The 27613-nt window shown below is 43.1% G+C and overlaps 1 protein-coding gene across 1 annotated transcript in view; it reads right to left on the bottom strand.

Annotated features, from left to right (window-relative positions):
- LOC311110235 (uncharacterized protein) overlaps window positions 1-26260 on the bottom strand; it is a gene marked incomplete at its 5' end in the record, with an annotated part of 68632 nt that extends 42372 nt beyond the window's left edge. The window contains 2 exons of the mRNA XM_084188772.1: window positions 25213-25482; window positions 26098-26260. Coding sequence (XP_084044898.1) covers window positions 25213-25482; window positions 26098-26260 — 433 coding nt within the window. The remainder of the gene's footprint in view (window positions 1-25212; window positions 25483-26097) is intronic.
- Window positions 26261-27613: the final 1353 nt, after the last annotated feature.

Genomic DNA, 27613 nt, shown 5'->3' with positions numbered 1-27613 from the left:
TCAGACTAAAGCTGTAACGTAACAAAATGTGGAAAAAGTCAAGGGGTCTGAATACTTTCCGAATGCATTGTAGATGTGTACTTTGTCCCAGTTACAGTTCACCTACTTAGTATCCCAGAGACTCTAACATATTACACAATAATTAGACAATGCATAAAATAATAATATCTGGTGAAATAGAGAAAATAAATCTTACCACAATCTTTGAGAGTTGAAAACGGATACATACAACTAAGTTATATTGGTTTGTTATGTCAACCTAATGAATGAGCATGACATGTCAGATTGGAGTAACGTGTCCACAAGTTTTTATAGTCTAAGCGACCCCACCTTTCGTGTCAACATCAGCATTTCCTTTACCTTATTTAGCCTAACAATAATGAACTAATATACCACTGGATGGTAGGTTCAGATATGAGGTAACGTGTGGTTAACATGTGGTCAAGCTCAAGTCAAACTGAAAGTTCAAGTTACAGAATGCTGCATAGAAGAGTTTCATTTCCCCTCTCTCAAGCACATAAGCTACAGGAGTATAGTTTATACTTAAATTTATGGTTGAATGTTCAGCTACTCCAAAATTCTAAAGCTTGGTAAACTTGGAAGACTGAATGTGGCATGGCAAAATGTGTCTATACCTTATTTAAAGCCCTGTCAACTGCCATTATATAACAATGTTCAGTGTTCAAACTTGGTTCTGAACTTTCTAACCCTTTTCCTGTCCTGACCTACAGTAACTCAGTAACTGGTTGTTGAACCCTGTTCAGGAGGAGGGTGCTAGAATGGTTTTAGCCAACAACAGATTCACCGAAATGTCCATGACAGGCATAGCTGGTAACATCCTAATCATTCTGGATGCAACGTTAAACATTCCCCCTTCACTTTAATGGATTTGACATCCTGCAGTCAGTGCGTCAGCATCCTGTAACGCATTTGTCATTCCCAAGTTTTCATCACTTGTAAAAATACAGCATTCTCTTTGACATAGGGTTGCTAGCTAGCCTATAGCCTATTGTAGGGGTGCTGTCTTCATTTAGACTTGCTAGTTAGCCTATTGTAGGGTCGATAGCTTAATTTACACTAACTTGGTAGCCTATTGGAGGGTCGATAGCTTAATTTACAGCTACTTGGTAGACTATTGTAGGGTTGCTAGCTTAATTTAGAGTTGCTAGTTTGCATATGACGTGATTTGCATCTCTGGCGGGTTGATTTGTATCTGGCAGGATGATTTGCATCTAAAAGCGGGCGCCCTGCCAGTAAGGCCGGTGAGCAAGTCTGCTGTCTCGCTGCCCAAATCATTTTGGAGAGCCACCTGCCTGCTGAGTGGTTGTTGATAACTGGGTAGCTAGCATCTTGGAGAGCCACCTGCCTGCTGAGTACTTGTTGCTAACTGGGTAGCTAGCTCTTGGAGAGCCACCTGCCTGCTGAGTGGTTGTTGCTAACTGGGTAGCTAGCTCTTGGAGAGCCACCTGCCTGCTGAGTGGTTGTTGCTAACTGGGTAGCTAGCTCTTGGAGAGCCACCTGCCTGCTGAGTGGTTGTTGATAACTGGGTAGCTAGCTGTTGGAGAGCCACCTGCCTGCTGAGTGGTTGTTGCTAACTGGGTAGCTAGCCTGTTGGAGAGCCACCTGCCTGCTGAGTGGTTGTTGCTAACTGGGTAGCTAGCCTGTTGGAGAGCCACCTGCCTGCTGAGTGGTTGTTGCTAACTGGGTAGCTAGCTCTTGGAGAGCCACCTGCCTGCTGAGTGGTTGTTGATAACTGGGTAGCTAGCTGTTGGAGAGCCACCTGCCTGCTGAGTGCTTGTTGATAACTGGGTAGCTAGCCTGTTGTAAGCCTTGTAGGGCCTACTATAGGTTAACCAAGATCATGTGGTTTACAAGAAACTGTATAGGACTTTAAGAAGTCACATGGTACCATCGTGGAGTGTTAGGTGGATTCCTTCTCATTACCCTGACACAGCTCCGTCTCTTCTCCTTTTCTCTCACCAAACGTTCATATTTTTCATCTTTCACTTTCCTCTCTTTTTCTCTCTTGTTTCTGTAGAATATTTAGACGGATGTAAAATCTAAAGAAAGTGCTGCGTTAGCAGACTCAAGTCAGGGCCCATATTTATCACGTCTCAGTGCAGGAATGCAGATCTAGGATCTGTTTAGCCTTTTTGATCATAATGAATAAGGTGATGTAGACACTGATGACTTGATCCCAGGTAAGTATTCCTGAGATGGTTGATCTCTAGATCTGCATTTGTTTTGCATTGAGTCAAGGTTTGGGTTTATTTCACCGAAGAAGATTCCCTGCACTGTCATTCACACAGAACACATTAACTTTAGTTACACTTCCTGCCTGTTTCCAACCACCCACACATTCTGTTGTTGCAACATGTTGTATCTGAACCTACCAGACAGCGGTACATTAGTTCATTATTGTTTGGCCAATCTTAATAATGCTCCATCACTACTATTGTGTTATGTTTGTGTTAACAACAAACCAACATGATAAGATTTAGTTTTTTCTTCATTTCACATGATATGATCATTTTATGGATTGTCTGATTCTTATGTAATGTGTTAGTGGTTCTGGGGGACTGAGCAGGGGGTGATAAAATAACATGCCAGCAGGGTTGAAAGCAAATAATCCAACTAGAGCAATGCAGACAATGGATATTGATGTCGACACCTATGCTGACAAGCCCAGAAAAAAGGATGGCATTAGTGTTACATTTTCAGGTTTCAATGCAAGTACAGACAGACACATAGACAGAAACACACACACACACTTTCTGATTTCATATGTAGAATGAACATATGGTCCATATTCAACTGCTGTCATTTAAATGTATTGATAGCTGTAAAAACGTACAAATGAAATCAGTATGTGGTTAAATTGTTACATCACACTATAATGGTAAATTTTGATATTGCAACCACAGCCTATTAGACAAAGGCGTGTGTCCCCTGGACCTGATGAATGATGGACAAGCTCACATAGCTCCAATGCAACTCCATTAGACATGGGCTACAGCACGAAACATCGTCGGTAATTTACGTTTGAAGCGACATGCACAGCGTTTACCATTAATGCGGTTTCTGCAAACATACTGTAGGGGAAAATGCCTTTAAAAGACGCATTGTCTGCTGTATAGTGCTCCACGCTATAACACGCCTTGCATTGAATCCCAGTCTGTAGCCCTTTACACACGTATCCCATATACGGGTTGAACATGGCAGATTTGGACACGGATAAACGCCTAAATTGGAATGCTGTGGCTGTACAGTAACCTGCTATACATGACATCAGAGCTCAGGGTCTCCCCTTCACAGTTCTGTATGGGTTTTGACAGACAGCTGTTCTGAAATTGAGCGCTGCGCGCCACAAGAAGTTGAGCCCATTCCTTATCGCTAATTGGGACACTTTGAAAATGTTTTGTTGTCTGAGTGAGAGAATGCTGTAAATTAAGAGGACTCAATGTATTTTGAAAGATGAGACGTTGGGGATGATAATAAATACCACGTTGATGTCATACAAGAGTCCAAATCTGCACTTCACATTCATAAAACTCATGTAATATAGTGTCAATGTTTATGATCACAGAATGAGCCTATGTTTGTTGTATTGTGAAGACAATTTGCAGCAAATGACGAATCTGAAAGCACTCAAGACTCCATTTTATGCGCACCAAAATTACCATCTGCTTGCATGAATTGCCTTGTGAAAGCTTAACACTGTCAAATCGTATTTTATAATTCATCTAGTCATGTTGGCAATGATTAAGCTTTCAAATGATGACAACCTGACCCAGATTGCGATTTATAATGGACCGTTTTTGGATTGCGTAAACAACAACAGTAATTGTGTGATGGCGGGGATGCAGGGCTGTTTCCAAACAAAACGATTACACATTTGCTTGCTCTAGTTCCTCAACAGCACAGCTAGGAGAGCTCAACAAATCACCTTTATAGTTGAATACTATTCTTTGAGTCATAAAAGTGCATTGAAATGACTTAGGATCTGTGCACACTTTGGAGAGGTATGTGGCCACTTGGAGACACCAGTTAGACCTTTCACTCAAACCCTAGTTGTCACGGATTCAGCCGAGGCTGCCCCTCCTCCTTGCTCGGGCAGGCTTCGGCGTTCGTCGTCCCCGGAGTACTAGCTGCTACCGATCTATGTTTCGGTGTTTGTCTTGTTTGGTCTTAATTGTGTACACCTGTTCCCAATTATGTTGTATTGTATTCCCTATATAACCCTCTGTCTTTCATTGTGTGTGATTGTTTTCGTCATTTCGGCAGTTGCTTATTGTGCGGGTTATTTTCCTCCCTGTTTGGAGGTTGTTTTGAACTCTGGTTACTTTGTTAGTAAAGTACGTTTCCAGTAGCTCGGTGTCCTGCGTTTGACTTCGCCTACCGCATTCACGTCGCACATGACACTAGTACATTTTTGTCTTATGCTGCACCTATCCCAAATGTTCCAAGAATTTATGTAACGTTTATTGAATGCATCCAGAGTATTTACAGATTTCGTTATCAAGAAATGCGGCGAGAAGTCCAATAAATATGTAAAATGCACAAGAAATCAACTGATTAATGTTTGGATTCAGTCTTGTCAGGTGAACTGTGGTGTCCTCACCTTTAGTGTAATACATTTCCCATAAACTGTTCCCTTGGGATTGCTACCATGGTTATGCATTTCCATAATTATTCTGTATTTAACATTTCAATTGAGCCCTATCCATACAGGCCAATTCCCATAAAGGTGTGCATTTTACAATTTAACAACATAACATTTTGATGTGATAAACGTGTTATTCCACCTTGTAGACAAGTACCAGAAAATCAATATATGATTAAAGATGTATGTATACTGTACTACTAGCTGTTGTAATGTACCAATGCTATAGTAACACCAGTGTTTCACTTCTAAATGGTGTCAGTTATAAGTTGACAAAGCGGATTGAATAGATAGAAACCAATGATGTATATAAACCCCGGATTGGTTTTGCTATGTATTGGCCAATGAGAGGCTTTGAAGCCACCGGTCGGCCATATTGGCACTCCCCAGTAGGAGCAGTCCTCCATAGGAATGAATGGAATTCTACAGTATTTCAATGAAATGTTTCAAGGCCCAAATGACATGTATTTAAGTATTTCTTTGTTGTAGTGGTGACAGTAACATTAGTACTCTCTAAAATATATTTGAAGGAATGTTTTTATATGGATGGTTTAGCTGACAACTTCACTAAAACAATGTGCACGCTTCCATGGGACAGAAGTCAGACTATAGTCTTCCTAAAGAGCATGATGAAAACTCAATACACCCTGTTCCTATTGGACGGTTGAGTAACTCAGAGATTCTAGAAAACCTTGATGTCTTTTTGACACACTTGTCTCCGGAGGAAAAAGGGGATATTGTTGCACTGCTTTTAGAATATCAGGGTTTATTATCAGATGTGCCAACTCAGACAAATGTACTAGAGCATGACATTGATGTTGGGGACTCTGCCCCAATCAAACAACATGCCTATCGAGTGAACCCTGAAAAGAGAGAGAAGCTCCGCAGTAAGGTAGAGTTCATGCTTGAGCACGGCATTGCAGAACATGGCAACAGTCTGTGGAATTCGCCCTATATACAGCTGTGAAAAAATTAAGAGACCACTGCACATTTTTCTTAAAATCAGCATCTCTGCATGTATGACAGCCATTCTATTCCAGTGTCTGTTGAATTCCAACACAGGCACACCTCATTCTACTGAATTAGGTACTGATTAGGTGATCACATGAACCAAATCTTATTTAAATGAGGAAAAGTATAAAAACCACTGCTGTGGTCATCACTATCCTCTTGCATTAGGACCAGCTGGATGGCAAAAACAGTGCTGATAGTACCTCAAAAGTAATATTAATCAAAAAATAACTATTGCCCATGCCAAAAGAGTTGAAAAGGAAAGTTTTGAGTGAGGAAAAGAAGGGTTCAATTCTGGCTTTACTGACAGAGGGATACAGTGAGCGTCAGGTTGCTTCCATTCTTAAAATGTCAAAGACGGCGGTTCATAAGAACAAGGTCAAGCAGCAGACATTGGGGACAACAAAGCTACAGACCGGCAGAGGGCGAAAACGACTCTCTACTGACCGGGATGACTGCCAACTCATTCGAATGTCACTCAACAACTGTAGGATGACATCAAGTGACCTACAAAAAGAATGGCAAACGGCAGCTGGGGTGAAGTGCACGGCGAGGACGGTTCGAAACAGGCTCCTAGGGGCAGGGCTGAAGTCGTGCAAAGCTAGAAAAAAGCCATTCATCAATGAGAAGCAAAGAAGAGCCAGACTGAGGTTTGCAAAAGACCATAAGAATTGGACCGTAGAGGACTGGAGTAAGGTAATCTTCTCTGATGAGTCCAATTTTCAGCTTTGCCCAACACCTGGTCGTCTAATGGTTAGACGGAGACCTGGAGAGGCCTACAAGCCACAGTGTCTCGCACCCACTGTGAAATTTGGTGGAGGATCGGTGATGATCTGGGGGTGCCTCAGCAAGGCTGGAATCGGGCAGATTTGTCTTTGTGAAGGACGCATGAATCAAGCCACGTACAAGCCACGTACACTCGACCCCACTGATGTCAACAACTACAGACCAGTATCCCTTCTTTCTTTTCTTTCCAAAACTATTGAGCGTGCCGTCTTTAGCCAACTCTCTTGCTATCTCTCTCAGAATGACCTTCTTGATCCAAACCAATCAGGTTTCAGGACTGGTCATTCAACTGAGACTGCTCTTCTCTGTGTCACAGAGACTCTCCGCACTGCTAAAGCTAACTCTCTCTCCTCTGCTCTTGTCCTTCTAGATCTGTCTGCTGCCTTTGATACTGTGAACCATCAGATCCTCCTCTCCACCCTCTCCGAAATGGGCATCTCCGGCGCGGCTCACTCCTGGATTGCGTCCTACCTGACCGGTCGCTCCTACCAAGTGGCGTGGCGGGAAGCTGTCTCCGCACCACGTGCTCTCACCACTGGTGTCCCCCAGGGATCGGTTTTGGGCCCTCTCCTTTTCTCCCTATACACCAAGTCACTTGGCTCTGTCATATCCTCACATGGCCTTTCCTATCATTGCTACGCTGACGATACACAACTAATCTTCTCCTTTCCCCCTTCTGATCACCAGGTGGCGAATCGCATCTCTGCATGTCTGGCAGACATATCAGTATGGATGACGGATCACCACCTCAAGCTGAACCCTGGCAAGACGGAGCTGCTCTTCCTCCCCGGGAAGGACTGCCCGTTCCATGATCTCGCCATCACGGTAGACAACTCCGCTGTGTCCTCCTCCCAGAGTGCGAAGAGCCTAGGCGTGACCCTGGACAACACCCTGTCGTTCTCCGCCAACATCAAGGCGGTGACCCGCTCCTGCAGGTTCATGCTCTACAACATTCGGAGAGTGCGACCCTGCCTTACACAGGAAGCGGCGCAGGTCCTGGTCCAGGCACTTGTCATCTCCCGTCTGGACTACTGCAACTCGCTGTTGGCTGGGCTCCCTGCCTGTGCCATTAAACCCCTACAACTCATCCAGAATGCCGCAGCCCGTCTGGTGTTCAACCTTCCCAAGTTCTCTCACGTCACCCCCCTCCTCCGCACACTCCACTGGCTTCCAATTGAAGCTCGCATCCGCTACAAGACCATGGTGCTTGCCTTTGGAGCAGTGAGGGGAACGGCACCCCTGTACCTTCAGGCTCTGATCAGTCCCTACACCCAAACGAGGACATTGCGTTCATCCACCTCTGGCCTGCTGGCTCCCCTTCCTCTGCGGAAGCACAGCTCCCCCTCAGCCCAGTCAAAACTGTTCGCTGCTCTGGCACCCCAATGGTGGAACAAGCTCCCTCACGACGCCAGGACAGCGGAGTCACTCACCACCTTCCGGAGACATTTGAAACCCCACCTCTTTAAGGAATACCTGGGATAGGCTAAAGTATTCCTTCTAACCCCCCCCCCCCCCCCCCCCCAAATTGTAAAGTGGTTATCCCACTGGCTATAGGGTGAACGCACCAATTTGTGAGTCGCTCTGGCTAAGAGCGTCTGCTAAATGACGTTAATGTGCCCTTGAGCAAGGCACTTAACCCTAATTGCTCCTGTAAGTCGCTCTGGTTAAGAGCGTCTGCTAAATGACTAAAATGTAAATGTAAATGTAAGGTTGTTCTGAAAGAAAACCTGCTTCCTTTTGCTCTGACATTGTTCCCCAAATCTGAGGATTGGTTTTTCCAGCAGGACAATGCGCCATGCCACACAGCCAGGTCAATCAAGGTGTGGATGGAGGACCACCAGATCAAGACCCTGTCATGGCCAGCCCAATATCCAGACCTGAACCCCATTAAAAACTTCTGGAATGTGATCAAGAGGAAGATGGATGGTCACAAGCCATCAAACAAAGCCGAGCTGCATGAATTTTTGCGCCAGGAGTGGCATTAAGTCACCCAACATCAATGTGAATGACTGGTGGAGAGCATGCCAAGACACATGAAAGCTGTGATTGAAAATCAGGGTTATTCTACCAAATATTGATTTCTGAACTCTTCCTAAGTTAAAACATTACTATTGTGTTGTTTAAAAATGAACATGAACTTATTTTCTTTGCATTATTAGAGGTCTGACAACACTGCATCTTTTTTGTTATTTTGACCAGTTGTCATTTTCTGCAAATAAATGCTCTAAATGACAATATTTCTATTTGGAATTTGGGAGAAATGTTGTCAGTAGTTTATAGAATAAAACAAAAATGTTATTTTTACCCAAACACATACCTATAAATAGTAAAACCAGAGAAACTGATAATTTTGCAGTGGTCTCTTAATTTTTTCCGCAGCTGTATTTATTCGGATGTGTCTCCGCGGTTTATTTCCGAATTTCGGAAACTCAATGCCGTTACTAAGTCTGACTCGTACCCTTTGCCCAGGGTCGACGATTGTGTGGACCGTGTTGGCGCTGCTAAATACGTTAGAAAGTTTGATCTGCTGAAGGGATATTGGCAGGTCCCTCTAACTCAGAGCGCCAAAGAGTTGTCTGCTTTTGTCACTCCTGACGGTTTGTTTTCCTACCTTTGTCTTCCGTTCAGGTTATGAAATGCTAAGACCCTTTTGGTCTCTTCACCAGTGCTAACTGCTCCAGATTTCCGTCGTCCATTTGCTTTGTACACCGACTCCAGCGATGTAGGAGCAGGGGGAGTTTTTCCCCTTGAAATCAGACATATCTGCAGTAAGGACAACTTGGTTGCTGATTGTCTTTCAAGGGTGGGCAGTCAATACGTTTTGTGTTTTGTGTTTAGCCAGTGTGTAGCTCTGGCTCACAATTTATTGACTGCACGTTTTGCCGTTTTGGGCATTCGTTTTGCTTTGGTTAAGAGTTATAGAAACGTACGTGATTTTACCTCTCTTTCTCAAAACTTCTGCGTTTTAGGCAACTAAATAAAAGTTAAGGGGAAAAAAGTGTCTGTTTTGTCTTGTCTTTAAGTGTTGACAGCCAGTAGACACCATGTTTATATTGAAGGAGGCGATGATTAAGTTAATCATATTGTGAGAGATGGAAGAATCTTTCTGTTGGTTGTGAGCAAACTTGTCTTAAGGGGTAACGTGTTACAGGCTTTGGTTTTTCCATTTCTATTTTGAGGTTGGATGTTAGAACATGTAGCACGGGTGGTGCACCGATTGGTGTCACCTCATTAGTCAGTATGTCTTACACCTTCTTCTTCTATGGTATCTTGGCGATCACACAATTGAATGTGTATCCCGCCACCTACTATGCGGGATGGAAACAGGATTCCCATGAAAAAAACTGAACTACCAAAAAATGACCAAAAAATGAATAAATCTAATAAATCAAACAACTTTTCTGTTAAAAATATATAAATAAAACAGATCTGATCCCTACACAGGCTCAAGGGGAACATGGGAGCGCGGGTCTTCCGGCTCCAGTACAACCTTGTAAGTCTTTGGATGTAAAATCCTTGAGTCCCAAAAACCTTTCTGCTGCAGCCACAATAATGTCCAGTTTCTTCGACTTCTTTGAGACTTGTGCCGTACAGTTTATAACTGTGGCAAGGAACGCAACAAAATCCACCTTTTTAACACACAGGGTATGTTTTGTCTGGCAGCAAACATTTATTACATGCTGTGGTGTATCCACTACCATCTCTTCACTAGCATCACTTGTTTTCTCAATTATTTTAATCACCTCCACATAGGAGATTCGATTGACCGCTAACTTTTGCCACCTCAATCTCCTTCACCCTTACACGTCACTCCAGGAACTCAGGATCATGATCCCCACCACAATTGCAACACCGTCGTCCTTCTACACACCTTTCTTCAGTATACTCTGTTCGTCTGCACACACCGTTGAAACATGGCCAAATCCTTTACAATTCTTAGACTGCAGTGGTTTGGGAATGAAAGCTCTTACGGCGTATCTTACATAACTAAGCTTCACATACGCAGGTATTTGCTCTTTATCAAAAAACAACAGGACCGACAGACTTTCTTATTTTTCTCCATTCACCCAGCGGGTCAGACGCCGAGCACCAACCACACCAGGAATTGTCTTCAGGTATTCAACCTGAACATCTGTTATCACCCCTGAGATGACTCCTTTGATGGATGCTCTACTCCGAAGTTCAAAACATAAAACTTCTGTTGTCCGGATTCTTTTGAGGCCCACTACAATCTTCATCTGCTCTTCAGGAATACAATTAATCAAAATAAGACCACTCCTGGTCACTCTGACAGACTCCACTTTTCCCAGCGCATACTTCACCATTTTTGACACCTCAAACGTGTTTCCTATATCCTTACTCAACAAACACATCCCAACAAGAAGCGATTCATTATCATTTACACACGGATCCTCCACTCCAGTTTTAGACAATTTCCTTTTTGTTCCAGTTTTCGATACTACTATTGTCCATTCAGAACATTCGTCTTCACCATATTTACTCGACGCGCTGCTTAATTTGAACTCACCATGTGTTACACCTGTGCTGGCTTGTCCATCTCATTAGTCGAAGGTGTTGGCCCAGTGCTCCAGTTGTGTTGAGAGATGTGGAGGGTCAACACCTTTAGTTGGTGCTCCCTATTTGATTTCTATGAAAACATGCCTTTGTCTGATCTTCCCTGATTTCGTTTTGCTCCACTTTTTGGTTTGCTTCCTGTCTTTCAGTTTGGGTATTTTCTTTTGTTTGGCTCTTCTTGGGCAATTTTAGTGGGCGCTCATGGTGGGTGTCTTCTAGGATCCAGTTGTTGTTGCTAGTCAACTTCCAGTGGACATCTCCATGAGTGTTTTTCAGAACCCCTCCTAAAAAGCACTGGTTTCTTTTTGGTTGTGGTCAGTGACTCTTTGTTAGTTCCCCTTCTATTTGATCTACGTTATTTGGTTTTCTTGCTGGGGAATATAAAAGTGGTTCTGGATTCTGGATGGCCAGATTGCTAGTAAGAATTACAAGAAACTGCCATGTGGGGAGTGGCTTGTTTCATCTTGTCATTCATACCGTGTCTTGTTTTGAGGTGTTTTGACTGACTTCACGTCAAAACTTACAGTGAGGGAAAAAAGTATTTGATCCCCTGCTGATTTTGTACGTTTGCCCACTGACAAAGACATGATCAGTCTATAATTTTAATGGTAGGTTTATTTGAACAGTGAGAGACAGAATAACAACAAAAAAATCCAGAAAAACACATGTCAAAAATGTTATAAATTGATTTGCATTTTAATGAGGGAAATAAGTATTTGACCCCTCTGCAAAACATGACTAAGTACTTGGTGGCAAAACCCTTGTTGGCAATCAGAGGTCAGACGTTTCTTGTAGTTGGCCAAATAGGTTTGCACACATCTCAGGAGGGATTTTGTCCCACTCGTCTTTGCAGATCTTCTCCAAGTCATTAAGGTTGTGGCTGACGTTTGGCAACTCGAAACTTCAGCTCCCTCCACAGATTTTCTATGGGATTAAGGTCTGGAGACTGGCTAGGCCACTCCAGGACCTTAATGTGCTTCTTCTTGAGCCACTCCTTTGTTGCCTTGGCCGTGTGTTTTGGGTCATTTTCATGCTGGAATACCCATCCACGACCCATTTTCAATGCCCTGGCTGAGGGAAGGAGGTTCTGTCTCTCTGATATCTGGAGGTCAGACACTGTTTTCATAACTGATGGTTATTTATGATCCAACCCTTCATTCTGGTGTTGTCACCGCAAAGAGGTTAAAAATATGAGTTAAAATGGAAACAGTAACATTCACACTCTATACATAAGTGGCAGAGAAGTGTCTTGTCCTCCAAGATTCCATGTGAATATTAAATAAAGTATAAAACAGAGGTGTCTTGTCCTTCTAAAATCTATGTTAATATTAGATAAAGTATAAAACAGAGAGGGGTCTTGTCCTTCTAGATATCATGTTAGATAAAACAGAGTACAGAACAATAATGTACTAGACAGGAAGTGTCTTTAATCTAGGTTGAATGATTTATTAAAATAGCAGGACGTAGACATTGTTTATGTTCAGTATGATAAAAGCACAAGAAGCAAACATACAGTATATCTGAAACATATACAGTCATTTCAAATGTATTTAGTACTGTAAAACAACAGTAATTGATTGACAGCGGCTATTGAATGATATACCCCTATTATACAACTCATTGTTTGACTTATTAATAAATGATTGTGTGTCAGCTTGTGTAGAGGACATGTGTCGGTCATGATTGGTTGCTCATGGTCACGTGATGAGGTAGCCCCGCCTGCAACTTCAAAATCAGTGTCTCGGCCCAAAAGGGAATTTCCTCTAACTAAGAGGTTGTTTTCTCCCGTTGGAGACTCAGGTTCAGATCAGTGTGTGTGTGTGTGTGTGTGTGTGTGTGTGTGTGTGTGTGTGTGTGTGTGTGTGTGTGTGTGTGTGTGTGTGTGCGCGCGCGTCTGAATGTGTGTTTGTCTCCTACCTGTAGTTCAGAGTACCATTCTACCAAATCACACCAGTCTTCAGACCATCATTAACATAAAGTAGATTAATAAGCAGTGCAGAGAAATTACCTATGAGAAGCATATTTCTCACAGATCCATTTTTGTGAAAATGAACACTCAAAATCCCTCCATACTCCTTGGCCTGATGACTGGTAAGAGATTTCCCCACAGTTCTCCACTCCACCACCATCAGGCTCTCCACTCCCCCAATAGCTGCAGTAGAAACAACAGAGTTAGACTGGCCTCTCTCTCAGAACCTAGAGTATGAACAACACAGAGAGGCAGTCCTACTCCTTACACTGTGGTCAGTGTTATTACAGCAGTAGTCTATTACCTTGGGGTGGTCAGTGTTATTATAGAGCAGTAGTCTCTTACCTTGGGGTGGTCAGTGTTATTAGAGCAGTAGTCTCTTACCTTGGGGTGGTCAGTGTTATTAGAGCAGTAGTCTCTTACCTTGGGGTGGTCAGTGTTATTATAGAGCAGTAGTCTCTTACCTTGGGGTGGTCAGTGTTATTATAGAGCAGTAGTCTCTTACCTTGGGGTGGTCAGTGTTATTAGAGCAGTAGTCTCTTACCTTGGGGTGGTCAGTGTTATTATAGAGCAGTAGTCTCTTACCTTGGGGTGGTCAGTGGGGTGCCGTCCACCCATTTCCAGGTCCCCTCAGTAACAGAGTCAGTCAGACCAATCCAGACATAACTGACTGATTCAAACCCATTGATGAATGCCTGTTGTGGTGGCACAGAAAACACATTGTTAATAATACATGATGGACAAATAAATACAGTAGTTCTCTCTGTCTCTGTCTCTCACCTGTTCCTCTTCACTGTTAATGATCACCAGGTCTGCTCCTCTCTCCAGACAGTCCTGTCTACTCTTAGTCCAGGATTTCCTCTCAGTAGAGAGATAGTAACATCTGCAGCCAAACCTTCTCCATCCTTCAGGACAGGACCCTAGAAGTTTGACATTTTTACTATCTTTGACACTCGAATGTTACAAAAAATAATGTATGAAAAATAAAAAAAGGACATGACATAGAAAAGTAAAAATATTTAAATAAAATATTCTAATAAACTCTTCCAATGAGCTGATTGAGATGTCACCTTGCAGCTTTAGGTAATAATTCAAATGTTCTGGGGATTTCAAAGAGCAATTGTTTGTGTGAATTGTTTGTTTGCCTATAGCTTTTACAATGAACAAAAATATAAACACAACATGCAACAATTTCAAAGATTCTACTTAGTTACAGTTTATAAGGCAATCAGTCAATATTGCCCCACTCCACATCAATGGCTGTGCAAAGTTGCTGGTTATTGGCGGGAACTGGAACACGCTGTTGCACACGTCGATCCAGAGCATCACAAACATGCTCAATGGGTGACATGTCTGGTGAGTATTCAGGCCTTGGAAGAACTGGGACATTTTCAGATTCCAGGAATTGTGTACAGATCCTTGCTACATGCAGATGAGCTTCCCTGAGACAATTTCTGACAGTTTGCGCAGAAATTATTTGGTTGTGCAAACCCACAGTTTCATCAGCTGTCTGGGTGGCAGGTGAAGAAGCCAGATGTGGAGGTCCTGACCTGGCATGGTTACACGTGGTCTGCGATTGTGAGGCCGTTTGGACGTACTGCCAAATTCACTAAAACGACATTGGAGGTGGCTTATGGTAGATAAATGAACATTCAATTATCTGGCAACAGCTCTGGTCGACATTCTTGCAGTCACCATGCCAACTGCATGCTCCCTCAAAACATGTGAAGAGTCGTCGTCGTCGGGTGAGGTTGTGTCTCTCTCTGGCGGGAGGTAAGCTTGGCTTATATCGCTTATATACATGGTTTGGGCTTTGTCGAGTAAAGCTTAAACTATGTATTTAGATTGTAGTTAGGTATTGTTGGTAGTTATCGTGGGTTGTTGTATGTAATTATTGTAGGTTAGTATTGTATTCGGCTGAGCCCGGTGAAGCACGAATCTAGCTAACCCACTACCTGGACTAGCTAGCGGGTAGCTACTGGTAAGTATTAGCAACTGTGGATAGTTGTTTCACGCCTGAGAGTACCTGTAATTACGCCAGCTAGCTGCCTACAATAATTACATACAATAATGCCTACCATTCAGCTGTTTTTCTAACCTCATTCTTCTGAAGCGTTAACGTTAGGTAGTAAGTGGCTACTGTGCTTGAAATTTAGCTAGCTTGTTGCTACCTGGATAGCTACTAAACAATAGCTGGAACGACCTAGCGAACAGACGCGAACTGGCTGAGTCAATTCAGTGGCTAGCTTTGCACTTGGCTAGCTAACAGTAGCTGCTAGGGGTAAGTTATAACCTACATTTGTGTTTTGTTTTTACATACTGGTAGCCAGAGTCGTTCAAGGGAATTCAGGACATGGGTGACTAGTTAACGTTAGCTTGGCTCTCTCTGTGTGTTCGTGCCGTGGGAGGAGGGGTTTCTTTTTTGTCTGAAAGCAATGGCTAGCTAGTATGCTAACTATTCTAGCTTTCTAGCTAACCCTCCAGTCCCTTGACTTCTTGGCGCTGACGGAAACATGGATTACCACTGAAAACACTGCTACTCCTACTGCTCTCTCCTCGTCTGACCATGTGTTCTCGCATACCCCGAGAGCATCTGGTCAGCGGGGTGGTGGCACAGGAATCCTCATCTCTCCCAAGTGGACATTCTCTCTTTTTCCCCTGACCCATCTGTCTATCTCCTCATTTGAATTCCATGCTGTCACAGTCACTAGCCCATTCAAGCTTAACATCCTTGTCATTTATCACCCTCCAGGTTCCCTTGGAGAGTTCATCAATGAGCTTGACGCCTTGATAAGTTCCTTTCCTGAGGAAGGCTCACCCCTCACAGTTCTGGGTGACTTCAACCTCCCTACGTCTACCTTTGACTCATTTCTCTCTGCCTCCTTTCCACTCTTTTGACCTCACCCTCTCACCGTCCCCCCCTACTCACAAGGCAGGCAATACGCTTGACCTCATCTTTACTAGATGCTGTTCTTCTACTAATCTCACTGCAACTCCCCTCCATGTCTTCGACCACTACTTTGTATCCTTTTCTCTCTCGCTCTCCTCCAACACTACTCACTCTGCCCCTACTCAGATGGTAATGCGCCGTCGCAACCTTCGCTCTTTCTCCCGCTACTCTCTCCTCTTCCATCCTATCATCTCTTCCCTCTGCTAAATCCTTCTCCCTCCAATCTCCTGATTCTGCCTCCTCAACCCTCCTCTCCTCCCTTTCTGCATCCTTTGACTCTCTATGTCCCCTATCCTCCCGGCCGGCTCGGTCCTCGCCTCGTGCTCCTTGGCTTGATGACTCATTGCGAGCTCACAGAACAGGGCTCCGGGCAGCCGAGCGGAAATGGAGGAAAACTAGACTCCCTGCGGACCTGGCATCTTTTCACCCCCTCCTCTCTACATTTTCTTCATCTGTTTCTGCTGCTAAAACCACTTTCTACCACTCTAAATTCCAAGCATCTGCCTCTAACCCTAGAAAGCTCTTTGCCACCTTCTCCTCCCTGCTGAATCCTCCTCCCCCTCCCTCTCTGTGGATGACTTCGTCAACCATTTTGAAAAGAAGGTTGACGACATCCGAACCTCGTTTGTTAAGTCAAATGACACTGCTGGTCCTGCTCACACTGCCCTACCCTATGCTTTGACTTCTTTCTCCCCTCTCTCTCCAGATAAAATCTTGCGACTTGTGAAGGCTGGCCGCCCAACAACCTGCCCACTTGACCCTATCCCCTCCTCTCTTCTCCAGACCATCTCCGGTGACCTTCTCCCTTACCTCACCTTGCTCATCAACTCATCCTTGACCACTGGCTATGTCCCTTCCGTCTTCAAGAGAGCGAGAGTGCAAAGAGTGCAAAGAGCCTTGGCGTGACCTGTCCCAGACCTGCTGTTTTCAACTCTTAATGATCGGCTATGAAAAGCCAACTGAGATTTATTCCTGATTATTATTTGACCATGCTTGTCACTTATGAACATTTTTGAACATCTTGGCATGGTTCTGTTATAATCTCCACCCGGCACAGCCAGAAGAGGACTGGCCACCCCTCATAGCCTGGTTCCTCTCTAGGTTTCTTCCTAGGTTTTCGCCTTTCTAGGGAGTTTTTCCTAGCCACCGTGCTTCTACACCTGCATTACTAGCTGTTTGGGGTTTTAGGCTGGGTTTCTGTACAGCACTTCGAGATATTAGCTGATGTAAGAAGGGCTATATAAAATAAAATTGATTGATTGATTGACCCTGGACAACACCCTGTCGTTCTCCACTAAAATCAAGGCGGTGACCCGATCCTGTAGGTTCATGCTCTACAACATTCGGAGAGTACGACCCTGCCTTACACAGGAAGCGGCACAGGTCCTTATCAAGGCACTTGTCATCTCCCGTCTGGATTACTGCAACTCGCTGTTGGCTGGGCTCCCTGCCTGTGCCATTAAACCCCTACAACTCATCCAGAATGCCGCAGCCCGTCTGGTGTTCAACCTTCCCAAGTTCTCTCACGTCACCCCGCTCCTCCACACACTCCACTGGATCCAGTTGAAGCTCGCATCTGCTACAAGACCATGGTGCTTGCCTACAGAGCTGTGAGGGGAACGGCACCTCCGTACCTTCAGGCTCTGATCAGTCCCTACATCCAAACGAGGGCATTGCGTTCATCCACCTCTGGCCTGCTGGTCCCCCTACCTCTGCGGAAGCACAGTTCCCGCTCAGCCCAGTCAAAACTGTTCGCTGCTCTAGGCACCCCAATGGTGGAACAAGCTCCCTCACGATGCCAGGACAGCGGAGTCACTCACCACCTTCCGGAGACACTTGAAACCCCACCTCTTTAAGGAATAACTGGGATAGGATGAAGTAATCCTTCTAACCCCCCTTACCCCACCCCCCAATAAAAAAAAAAAAAAAAAAATATATATATATATAGTAAAGTGGTTATCCCACTGGCTATAAGGTGAATGCACCAATTTGTAAGTTGCTCTGGATAAGAGCGTCTGCTAAATGACGTAAATGTAAAGTGACATTTATGGCAATGTGTAGTGGACAAAACTGCACATTATAGAGTGGCCTTTTATTGTCCCCAACACAAGGTGCACCTGTGTAATTATCATGCTGTTTAATCAGCATCTTGATATGCCACACCTGTCAGGTGGATGGATTATCTTGGCAAAAGAGAAATGCTCACTAACAGTGATGTAAACAAATTTGTACATACAGAACATTTCTGGGATCTTTTATTTCAGCTCATGAAACATGGGACCAACACTTTACATGTTGCGTTTATATATTTTTTTCTTCAGTGTATGTGTGACATTTTCACATTAAATGTAACTTTTGCAACTACTATTTAATCACACATTCAATAAGTGAGTAGCTTTGCACAAGCCTTGGCTTGAGAGAGTCCGGAACAGCTCATAGGATCTAGGCTCCTGCTCCTGTTTCTGTAGCGTGACCATAGTCACCAAGAAAACAATTGGTAACACACTACGCCGTGAAGGACTGAAATCCTGCAGCGCCCGCAAGGTCCCCCTGCTCAAGAAAGCACATATACAGGCCCGTCTGAAGTTTGCCAATGAACATCTGAATGATTCAGAGGAGAACTGGGTGAAAGTGTTGTGGTCAGATGAGACCAAAATGGAGCTCTTTGGCATCAACTCAACTCGCCGTGTTTGGAGGAGGAGGAATGCTGCCTATGACCCCAAGAACACCATCTCCACCGTCAAACATGGAGGTGGAAACATTATGCTTTGGGGGTGTTTTTCTGCTAAGGGGACAGGACAACTTCACCGCATCAAAGGGACGATGGACTGGGCCATGTACCGTCAAATCTTGGGTGAGAACCTCCTTCCCTCAGCCAGGGCATTGAAAATGGGTCGTGGATGGGTATTCCAGCATGACAATGACCCAAAACACACGGCCAAGGCAACAAAGGAGTGGCAAAAGAAGAAGCACATTAAGGTCCTGGAGTGGCCTAGCCAGTCTCCAGATCTTAATCCCATAGAATATCTGTGGAGGGAGCTGAAGGTTCGAGTTGCCAAACGTCAGCCTCGAAACCTTAATGACTTGGAGAAGATCTGCAAAGAGGAGTGGGACAAAATCCCTCCTGAGATGTGTGCAAACCTGGTGGCCAACTACAAGAAGCGTCTGACCTCTGTGATTGCCAACAAGGGTTTTGCCACCAAGTACTAAGTCATGTTTTGCAGAGGGGTCAAATACTTATTTCCCTCATTAAAATGCAAATCAATTAATAACATTTTTGACATACTTTTTTCTGGATTTTGTTGTTGTTATTCTGTCTCTCACTGTAAAATTAAACCTACCATTAAAATTATAGACTGATCATGTCTTTGTCAGTGGGCAAACACACAAAATCAGCAGGGGATCAAATACTTTTTTCCCTCACTGTAACAGAAACTCAGATTTGTTGTGTGCAAAAATATGTGAACCCCTTCAGTCAATAGCTTGTGGCACCTCCTTTAGCAGCGATAACTTGGACTAAACGTCTCCTATAGCCAGTAATTAGTCTCTGACATCTCATTTGAGGGATTTTTGCACACTCCTCCTTACTCAGCATCTCGATTGGATTTACATTTTACATTTTAGTCATTTAGGTCAGGACTTTGACTTGGCCAATCCAAAACACAAATCTTCTTTCTCTTGAGCCATTGTTTGGTAGATTTGCTTTTATGCTTTGGGTCGTTGTCTTGTTGGAAGATCCATTTTCGGCCCAGCTTTAGATCCTTGACTGATGGCCTGACCATCTGTTCAAGAATATCCTGGTATACCTCAGAATTCATGGTTCCCTTAATGATGTGGAGTTGTCCAGGTCCAGAGGAGGAAAAGCAGCCCCATATCATGACTTTCCCACCACCATGCTTGACCGTTGGGTTAAGGTTATTTTAGTGGTAGGAGGTGTTGGGTTTTCACCAAACATCGCGGGGTGTTGATTGTGACCAAAAAGGTCAATTCTGGACTTGTTGGTCCAGAGAATGGACTTCCAGAAACCTTCAGGTTTGTCCAAGTGGTCCATGGCAAAGTTAAAGATGGGCAGTTTGGTTCTTTGTTGACAGCAGAGGCTTCTTCCTAGCAACCCTCCCATGAATGGCATTTCGATTCAGTAATCTTATTGTTGACGCATGCACAGTTATCTGAGAAGCAGCAAGGGAGGTATGCAAATCTCTAAGATGTTTGGGTTGGCTTTTACCTGATTTATGATTGTTCTTGTGGACCTTGGGGATAAGTCCATCCACTCCTAGGCCGAGTTGCTGTCATGTTAAATGCTCTCCATTTGTAAATGATTTGCCTCAGTGGACTGATGGAGCTCAAATCTTTTTGAGATGATTTTATAGCCTTCCCCAGACTCATGTGCTCTCACTACCCTCGTCCTGATGTCCTCAGATCTCCTTTCCTCTCGGCATGGAGTGCTTTGCATTCACCTGGATGAGTAACACCAAACTGACCAGGTTTCTATTTATCAGAAACCCGCCCAAACTCTTTCCTAATGATCTCTCCTTTGATTGGTTCATTTGGTTGCTAATTATTTACCCACCTGATTCTACTTACCTACTTGATTTAATCAATGCAACTTGGGGTTCACTTATTTTTGCACCTGCACTAATTCCTTTTAAATTGTGTTTTTCTACTACAGGCATGATTTCCTCTACACCAACATATGGTATTGGGAAATATAAACCTGTTATGTCAGATAAAAAAAGACTGGTTCTGATTAAATTAAGATTTCATGGTAAAAACAGAAAAATCTGTAATTGCACAAAGGGTTCACATACTTTCAAGCAGCACTGTATGTCTTGTGTCTGTGTAGTTGTGCATATACCTTCGCACTTTCTCCACATTTTGTTACGTTACAGCCTTATTCTAAAATGTGTTAAATTGTTTTTTTTCTCCTCATCAATCTACACACAATACCCCATAAATGACAAAAGGGAAGGAAAAAAAAAATTGTAGACATTTTTGCTAATTTATTTAAAATAAAAAACAGAAATATCACATTTACATAAGTATTTACACCCTTTACTCAGTATTTTGTTGAAGCACCTTTGGCAGCGATTACAGCCTCGAGTCTTCTTGGTATGATGCTACAAGCTTGGCACACCTGTATTTGGGTAGTTTCTCCCATTCTTCTCTGCAGATCCTCTCAAGCTCTGTCAAGTTGGATGGGGAGCGTCGCTGCACATCTATTTTCAGGTCTCTCCAGAGAGGTTCGATCGGGTTCAAGTCCGGGCTCTGGCTGGGCCACTCAAGGACATTCAGAGACTTGTCCCGAAGCCACTCCTGCATTGTCTTGGCTGTGTGCCTTGGGTCGTCGTCCTGTTGGAAGGTGAACCTCGCCCCAGTCTGAGGTTGTGAGCACTCTGGAGCAGGTTTTCATCAAGGATATAAGCACTTTACTCCGTTCATCTTTGCCTTGATCCCGACTAGTCTCCCAGTCCCTGCCGCTGAAAAACAACCCCACAGCATGATGCTGCCACCACCATGCTTCACCGTAGGGATGGTGCCAGGTTTCCTCCAGATGTGACACTTGGCATTCAGGCCAAAGAGATCAATCTTGGTTTCATCAGACCAGGTAATCTTGTCTTCATGTGCCTTTTACTGAGGAATGGCTTCCGTCTACTATAAAGGCCTGATTGGTGGAGTGCCTCAGAGATGGTTGTCCTTCTGGAAGGTTCTCCCATCTCCACAGAGGACCTATAGAGCTCTGTCAGAGTGACCATCAGGTTCTTGGTCACTTCCCTGACCAAGGCCCTTCTCTCCCGATTGCTCAGTTTGGCCGGGTGGCCAGATCTAGGAAGGGTCTTGGTGGTTCCAAACATCTTCCATTTAAGAATGATGGAGGCCACTGTGTTCTTGGGGACCTTCAATGCTGCAGACATTTTTTGATACCCTTCCCCAGATCTGTGCATCGACACAATCCTGTCTCGGAGCTCTGCAGACAATTTCTTCGACCTCATGGCTTGGTTTTTGATCTGACATGTACTGTCAACTGTGGGACCTTATATAGACAGGTGTGTGCCTTTCCAAATCATGTCCAATGAGTATAATTTACCACAGGTGGACTCCAATCAAGTTGTGGAAACATGTCAAGGATACATTTCGAGTCTCATAGCAAAGGGGCTGAATTCTTATGTAAATATGGTATTTCTGTTTTTTAATTTTTAATAAATTGGCAAAAAAATTCTAAAAACCTGTTTTCGCTTTGTCAAGGGGTATTGTGTGTAGATTGCTGAGGATTTTTTCTTTATTTAATCCATTTTAGAATAAGGCTGTAACGTAACAAAATGTGGAAAAAGGGGTCTGAATACTTTCCGAAGGCAATGTACAGTTGAAGTCGGAAGTTTACATACACTTAGGTTGGAGTCATTAAAACTCGTTCTTCAACCACTCCACAAATTTCTTGTTAACTAACTATAGTTTTGGCAAGTCGGTTAGGACATCTACTTTGTGCATGATACAAGTAATTTTTTCAACAATTGTTTATAGACAGATTATTTCACTTACAATTCACAGTATCACAATTCCAGTGGGTCAGAAGTTTACATGCACTAAGTTGACTGTGCCTTTAAACAGCTTGGAAAATTCCAGAAAATGATGTCATGGCTTTAGAAGCTTCTGATAGGCTAATTGACATCATTTGAGTCAATTGGAGGTGTACCTGTGGATGTTTTTCAAGGCCTACCTTCAAACTCAGTGCCTCTTTGCTTGTCATCATGGGAAAATCAAAAGAAATCAGCCAAGACCTCAGAATTTTTTTTGTAGACCTCCACAAGTCTGGTTCATCCTTGGGAGCAATTTCCAAACACCTGAAGGTACCATGTTCATCTGTACAAACAATAGTACGCAAGTATAAATACCATGGGACCACGCAGCCGTCATACCGCTCAGGAAGGAGACGCATTCTGTCTCCTAGAGATTAACGTACTTTGATGCGAAAAGTGCAAATCAATCCCAGAACAACAGCAAAGGACCTTGTGAAGATGCTGGAGGAAACAGGTACAAAAGTATCTATATCCACAGTAAAACGAGTCCTATATCGACATAACCTGAAAGGCCACTCAACAAGGAAGAAGCCACTGCTCGAAAACCGCCATAAAAAAGCCAGACAACGGTTTGCAACTGCACATGGGGACAAAGATCGTACTTTTTGGAGAAATGTCCTCTGGTCTGATGAAACAAAAATAGAACTGTTTGGCCATAATGACCATTGTTATGTTTGCAGGAAAAAGGGGGTCGCTTGCAAGTCGAAGAACACCATCCTAACCGTGAAGCACAGGAGTGGCAGCATCATGCTGTGGGGGTGCTTTGCTGCAGGAGGGACTGGTGCACATCACAAAATAGATGGCATCATGAGGAAGGAACATTATGTGGATATAGCAGCATCTCAAGACATCAGTCAGGAAGTTAAAGCTTGGTCGCAAATGGGTCTTCCAAATGGACAATAACCCCAAGCATACTTCCAAAGTTGTGGCAAAATGGCTTAAGGACAACACAAAACCCTGACCTCAATCCTATAGAAAATCTCTGGGCAGAACTGAAAAAGCGTGTGCGAGCAAGGAGGCCTACAAACCTGACTCAGTTACACCAGCTCTGTCAGGAGGAATGGGCAAAAATTCAGCCAATTTATTGTGGGAAGCTTGTGGAAGGCTACCCGAAACATTTGACCCAAGTTATACAATTTAAAGGCAATACTACCAAATACTAATTGAGTGTATGTAAACTTCTGACCCACTGGGAATGTGATGAAAGAAATAAAAGCTTAAATAAATCACTCTACTATTATTATTTCTTAAAATAAAAAGACTGGGAATTTTTACTAGGATTAAATGTCAGGAATCGTGAAAAACTGAGTTTAAATGCATTTGTCTAAGGTGTATGTAAACTTCCGACTTCAACTGTATGTGTTTATTTCTCTGTATTTAAAACAGGGCTGTCCTTACCTTTGATATTCCAGTTCAGCCTTTCTATCTCCTTCTGTAGCTGGTCACGCTCCATAGTTCTAGTGTTCAGACTATTTTGTAGCTGGTCTCTCTCTGTGGTCCTGGTATTTAGAATATTCTGGAGCTGGTCTCTCTCTGTGGTCCTGGTATTTAGACTATTCTGTAGCTGGTCTTGCTCTACAGTGGCATCTGTAAAAGGGAAAAGTCAATCAAAATGTGTAACTGTCACAACATTGACTACAAATGTTTTAGTTAAAAAAATTAAACAAACTTACAGGAATCCCACAGGCCTATGATCACAGCCAGTAGAACACAAACTGCAGCAACTCTGGAGGGTCTCTTCCACCACTGAAAATGTACTGAATCACAAATTATTAAAGTAAGATCTTTGGTAATGTGTTAATGTGTTTTACTTGTATCATCAGTGCTTTATTTGAGCTGGATCCTGCGGGAACAGGATCCTGCACCTCTCCATTTTGGACTGATGCGTTACAGAACCTATTTGGCCGGATCCGCTACCTTTCGTAGCATGAAAAATAATTGTTACTGTTTGCAATGTAGAAATTATGATTAAAGACCTCAAAGTATCCTCGTTAATTCTCCTGCCCCCTAAAAAAAATGCAATGTGAAAATGTCGATTTTCAGCCCGCGCCTGATATTCTGAAAATACTAAACTTTTAACTACTGTATTACACATTATGTTATTTCTAAATGGTTCACCCGATATGGATGAAAATACCATCAAATTAAAGCTGACTGTCTGCACTTTAACCTCAGTCATGATTTCAAATCCAAACTTTTTTAGTATAGAGCCATAAGAAGAAATGCTGCACTGTCGAGGACACTAGGTAGGGGTAAGGTAGAGGAAGGTAGCCTTGAGGTTACAGTGTTGGGCCTGTAACCGAAAGGTTGCAGGTTCGAATGCCGGAGCGGACAAGCTGAAAAATATGTTGCTGTGCCCTTGAGCAAGACACTTAATCTGAATTGCTCTAGGGGCACTGTGCATTGGAGCCATTGTGATCATTGTCAAGAAGCCGCACCCATCCCATTCGTGTTCAGAGTGAGAAAGTAAAGGCTCTAGAGAAATAATTACGCTCTAATGATGAGGATTTCTATCATCTTTAACAGGAGGAAAAGTAGAATATTAGTCAAAGTAGAAAATATACTGTACCTTTACATCCCATGCTGACAAATCCATTATGATTAGTTCAGTCATTTTGATAACTAGTTAAAAATAAATAAACTTTGACACCAGACATAATACTTTAGTAGGGTACTTCCTTACCTGTGGTGAGGGTTGTTGACACCAGTTTACTTTGCTTTCCATTTTCCAGCACAGAGCAGACAGTGACAGAGTACTGAGTACCACCTTGCAGGTCAGAGAGAGTGATGCTGTGTGAAGATGTGGTAGTGATGTGTGGTTCTGTCCCTGGACAGTGGTAGGAGATCTGGTAATGATGTTGGGTTTGGTCAAATCCTGGTGGCTGGCTCCAGCTAACAGCAGCTGATGTGGTGTTCACTGAGTCAACAGTCAGCTGGTCTGGAGCAGGAAGTACTAAGTGAAAATACATTATTGTCAGTGTTACAGTTTAACTCCAGAAATAAACTGCACTAAGAAGAGTAAAATAGTAGTAAAAGTAGAAAAGGCCTTCAATTATTTTAGGTTTGGGAAGATATAAGCTAAAAAACAGAAGTCACACAACAAAAGTTGAATTCGTAAAGTAACAAAAATAAAGGGTTTCTGCTGTATTCATTTAGCAATGGCGCTGTGCTGCTAAATTGTTGCTGCCACTCCAAAAAATATATAAATAGAAATTAAAATGTGATTATAAATCCTATCCACAATAACAAGTGTTTTACACTGTAGTACTGATAAAGTTAAAGCAAGCAGAGGCAGATCAACTCCTTGACTTAATGACTCACAGGAATGGAAGAAAGCATGAATTCAGTTACTGTACTATAAACAACGTTTAATGATTTCAGCACCAAACTGCATTATATCATCTGGGGAATTTACCATCATATAGTTCTCATCAGGGAAGATACAGTACCATTACATCCCATGCTGACTGTTATGGGTTTCGGTTCTGTTACGGTTTCTCTATCCATTTCGAGGTTGACTAGGTTGGGCGCTCTGATTGGAGTCACCTCGTTAGTGAGTATGCGTTACAGCTATGCTGGCCCTTTAAGAGCAGCTGTCCCTTTAAGATCTGCTGGCCCTTTAAGAACTGCTGGCCCTTTAAGAGCTGCTGGCACTTTAAGACCTGCTGGCCCTTTAAGAGCTGCTGGCCCAGTGCATCAATTGGAGAGATGTTGGGAGAGCTACACCTCATGTTAGGGTGGCCATGGCATTTAGCCAGAAACTCCTGTTTATTTAGCTCCATATCCTTTTCACTCCAGGTCCTGAGTTGGTGTGGTTTTGTTTTTTAGTTAGTCTTTTTGGAGGTAAACCTTAGTGGGCATCCATGGTGGGTGTCTTTTAGAATCCCTTACTAGTGGCTTTGCCATCTTTCAGTGGGCACCCCTATGGTGCCTTTCAGAACCCCTTTTGAAACCCTTTCTGTTTTTGGTTTGGTTGTTGAAGTGATTATCTTTGTTAGTTCCCTTTTCTGTGAGCAATGACATTGTGTTTGTCTTTTGGGAACGTAAAACCGACACATCCATTATGATTTGTTAATTTACATTAGTCTTTTTGATAACTAGTCAAAGTTTGACACCAGACATAATACTTCAATACCTGTGGTGAGGGTTGTTGACACAGGTCGACTTTGCTTTCCATCTACCAGCACAGTATAGACAGTGACAGAGTACTGAGTGCCACTTTGCAGGTCAGAGAGGGTGATGCTGTGTGAAGATGTGGTAGTGTTGTGTTTTTTTATGCCTGGACGGTAGAAGGAGATCTGGTAATGATGTTGGGTTTGGTCCAATCCTGGTGGCTGGCTCCAGCTAACAGTAGCTGATGTGGTGTCAACGGAGTCAACAGTCAGCTGGTCTGGAGCAGGAAGTACTAAGTGAAAACACATTATTGTCAGTGTTACAGTTTAACTCCAGAAATAAACTGCACTAAGAAAAGGAAAATAGTAGTCAAAGTAGAAAAGGCCTTCAATTATTTTAGGTTTGGGAAGAAATAAGGTAAAAACAGAAGTCACACAACAAAAGTTGAATTCGTAAAATAACAAAAATAAAGGGTTTCTGCTGTATTCATTTAGCAACGGTGCTGTGCTGCTAAATTGTTGCCGCCACTCCAAAAAATATATAAATAGAAATTAAAATAATGTGATTATAAATCCTCTCCACAATAACAAGTGTTTAACACTGTACTACTGATAAAGTTAAAGCAACCAGAGGCAGATCAACTCCTTGACTTAATGACTCACAGGAAGGGAAGAAAGCATGAATTCAGTTACTGTACTATAAACAACGTTTAATGATTTCAGCACCAAATTGCATTACAACATCTGGGGAATTTACCATCATATATTTCTCATCAGGGAAGATACTGTACCATTACATCCCATGCTGACTTTTACGGGTTTCGGTTCTGTTACGGTTTTTCGATCCATTTCGAGGTTGACTAGGTTGGAAGCTCTGATTGGAGTCACCTCGTTAGTCAGGATGTGTTACAGCTATGCTGGCCCTTTAATAATAATAATAATAATAATATGCCATTTAGCAGATGCTTTTAT

Source organism: Coregonus lavaretus (assembly GCF_964263955.1).
Source record: "Coregonus lavaretus genome assembly, contig: SUPER_35_unloc_2, whole genome shotgun sequence".
Lineage (NCBI taxonomy): Eukaryota > Metazoa > Chordata > Actinopteri > Salmoniformes > Salmonidae > Coregonus > Coregonus lavaretus.
The sequence above is the reverse complement of the archived record's forward strand: the minus strand, read 5'-3'. Positions and strand labels throughout refer to the sequence as shown.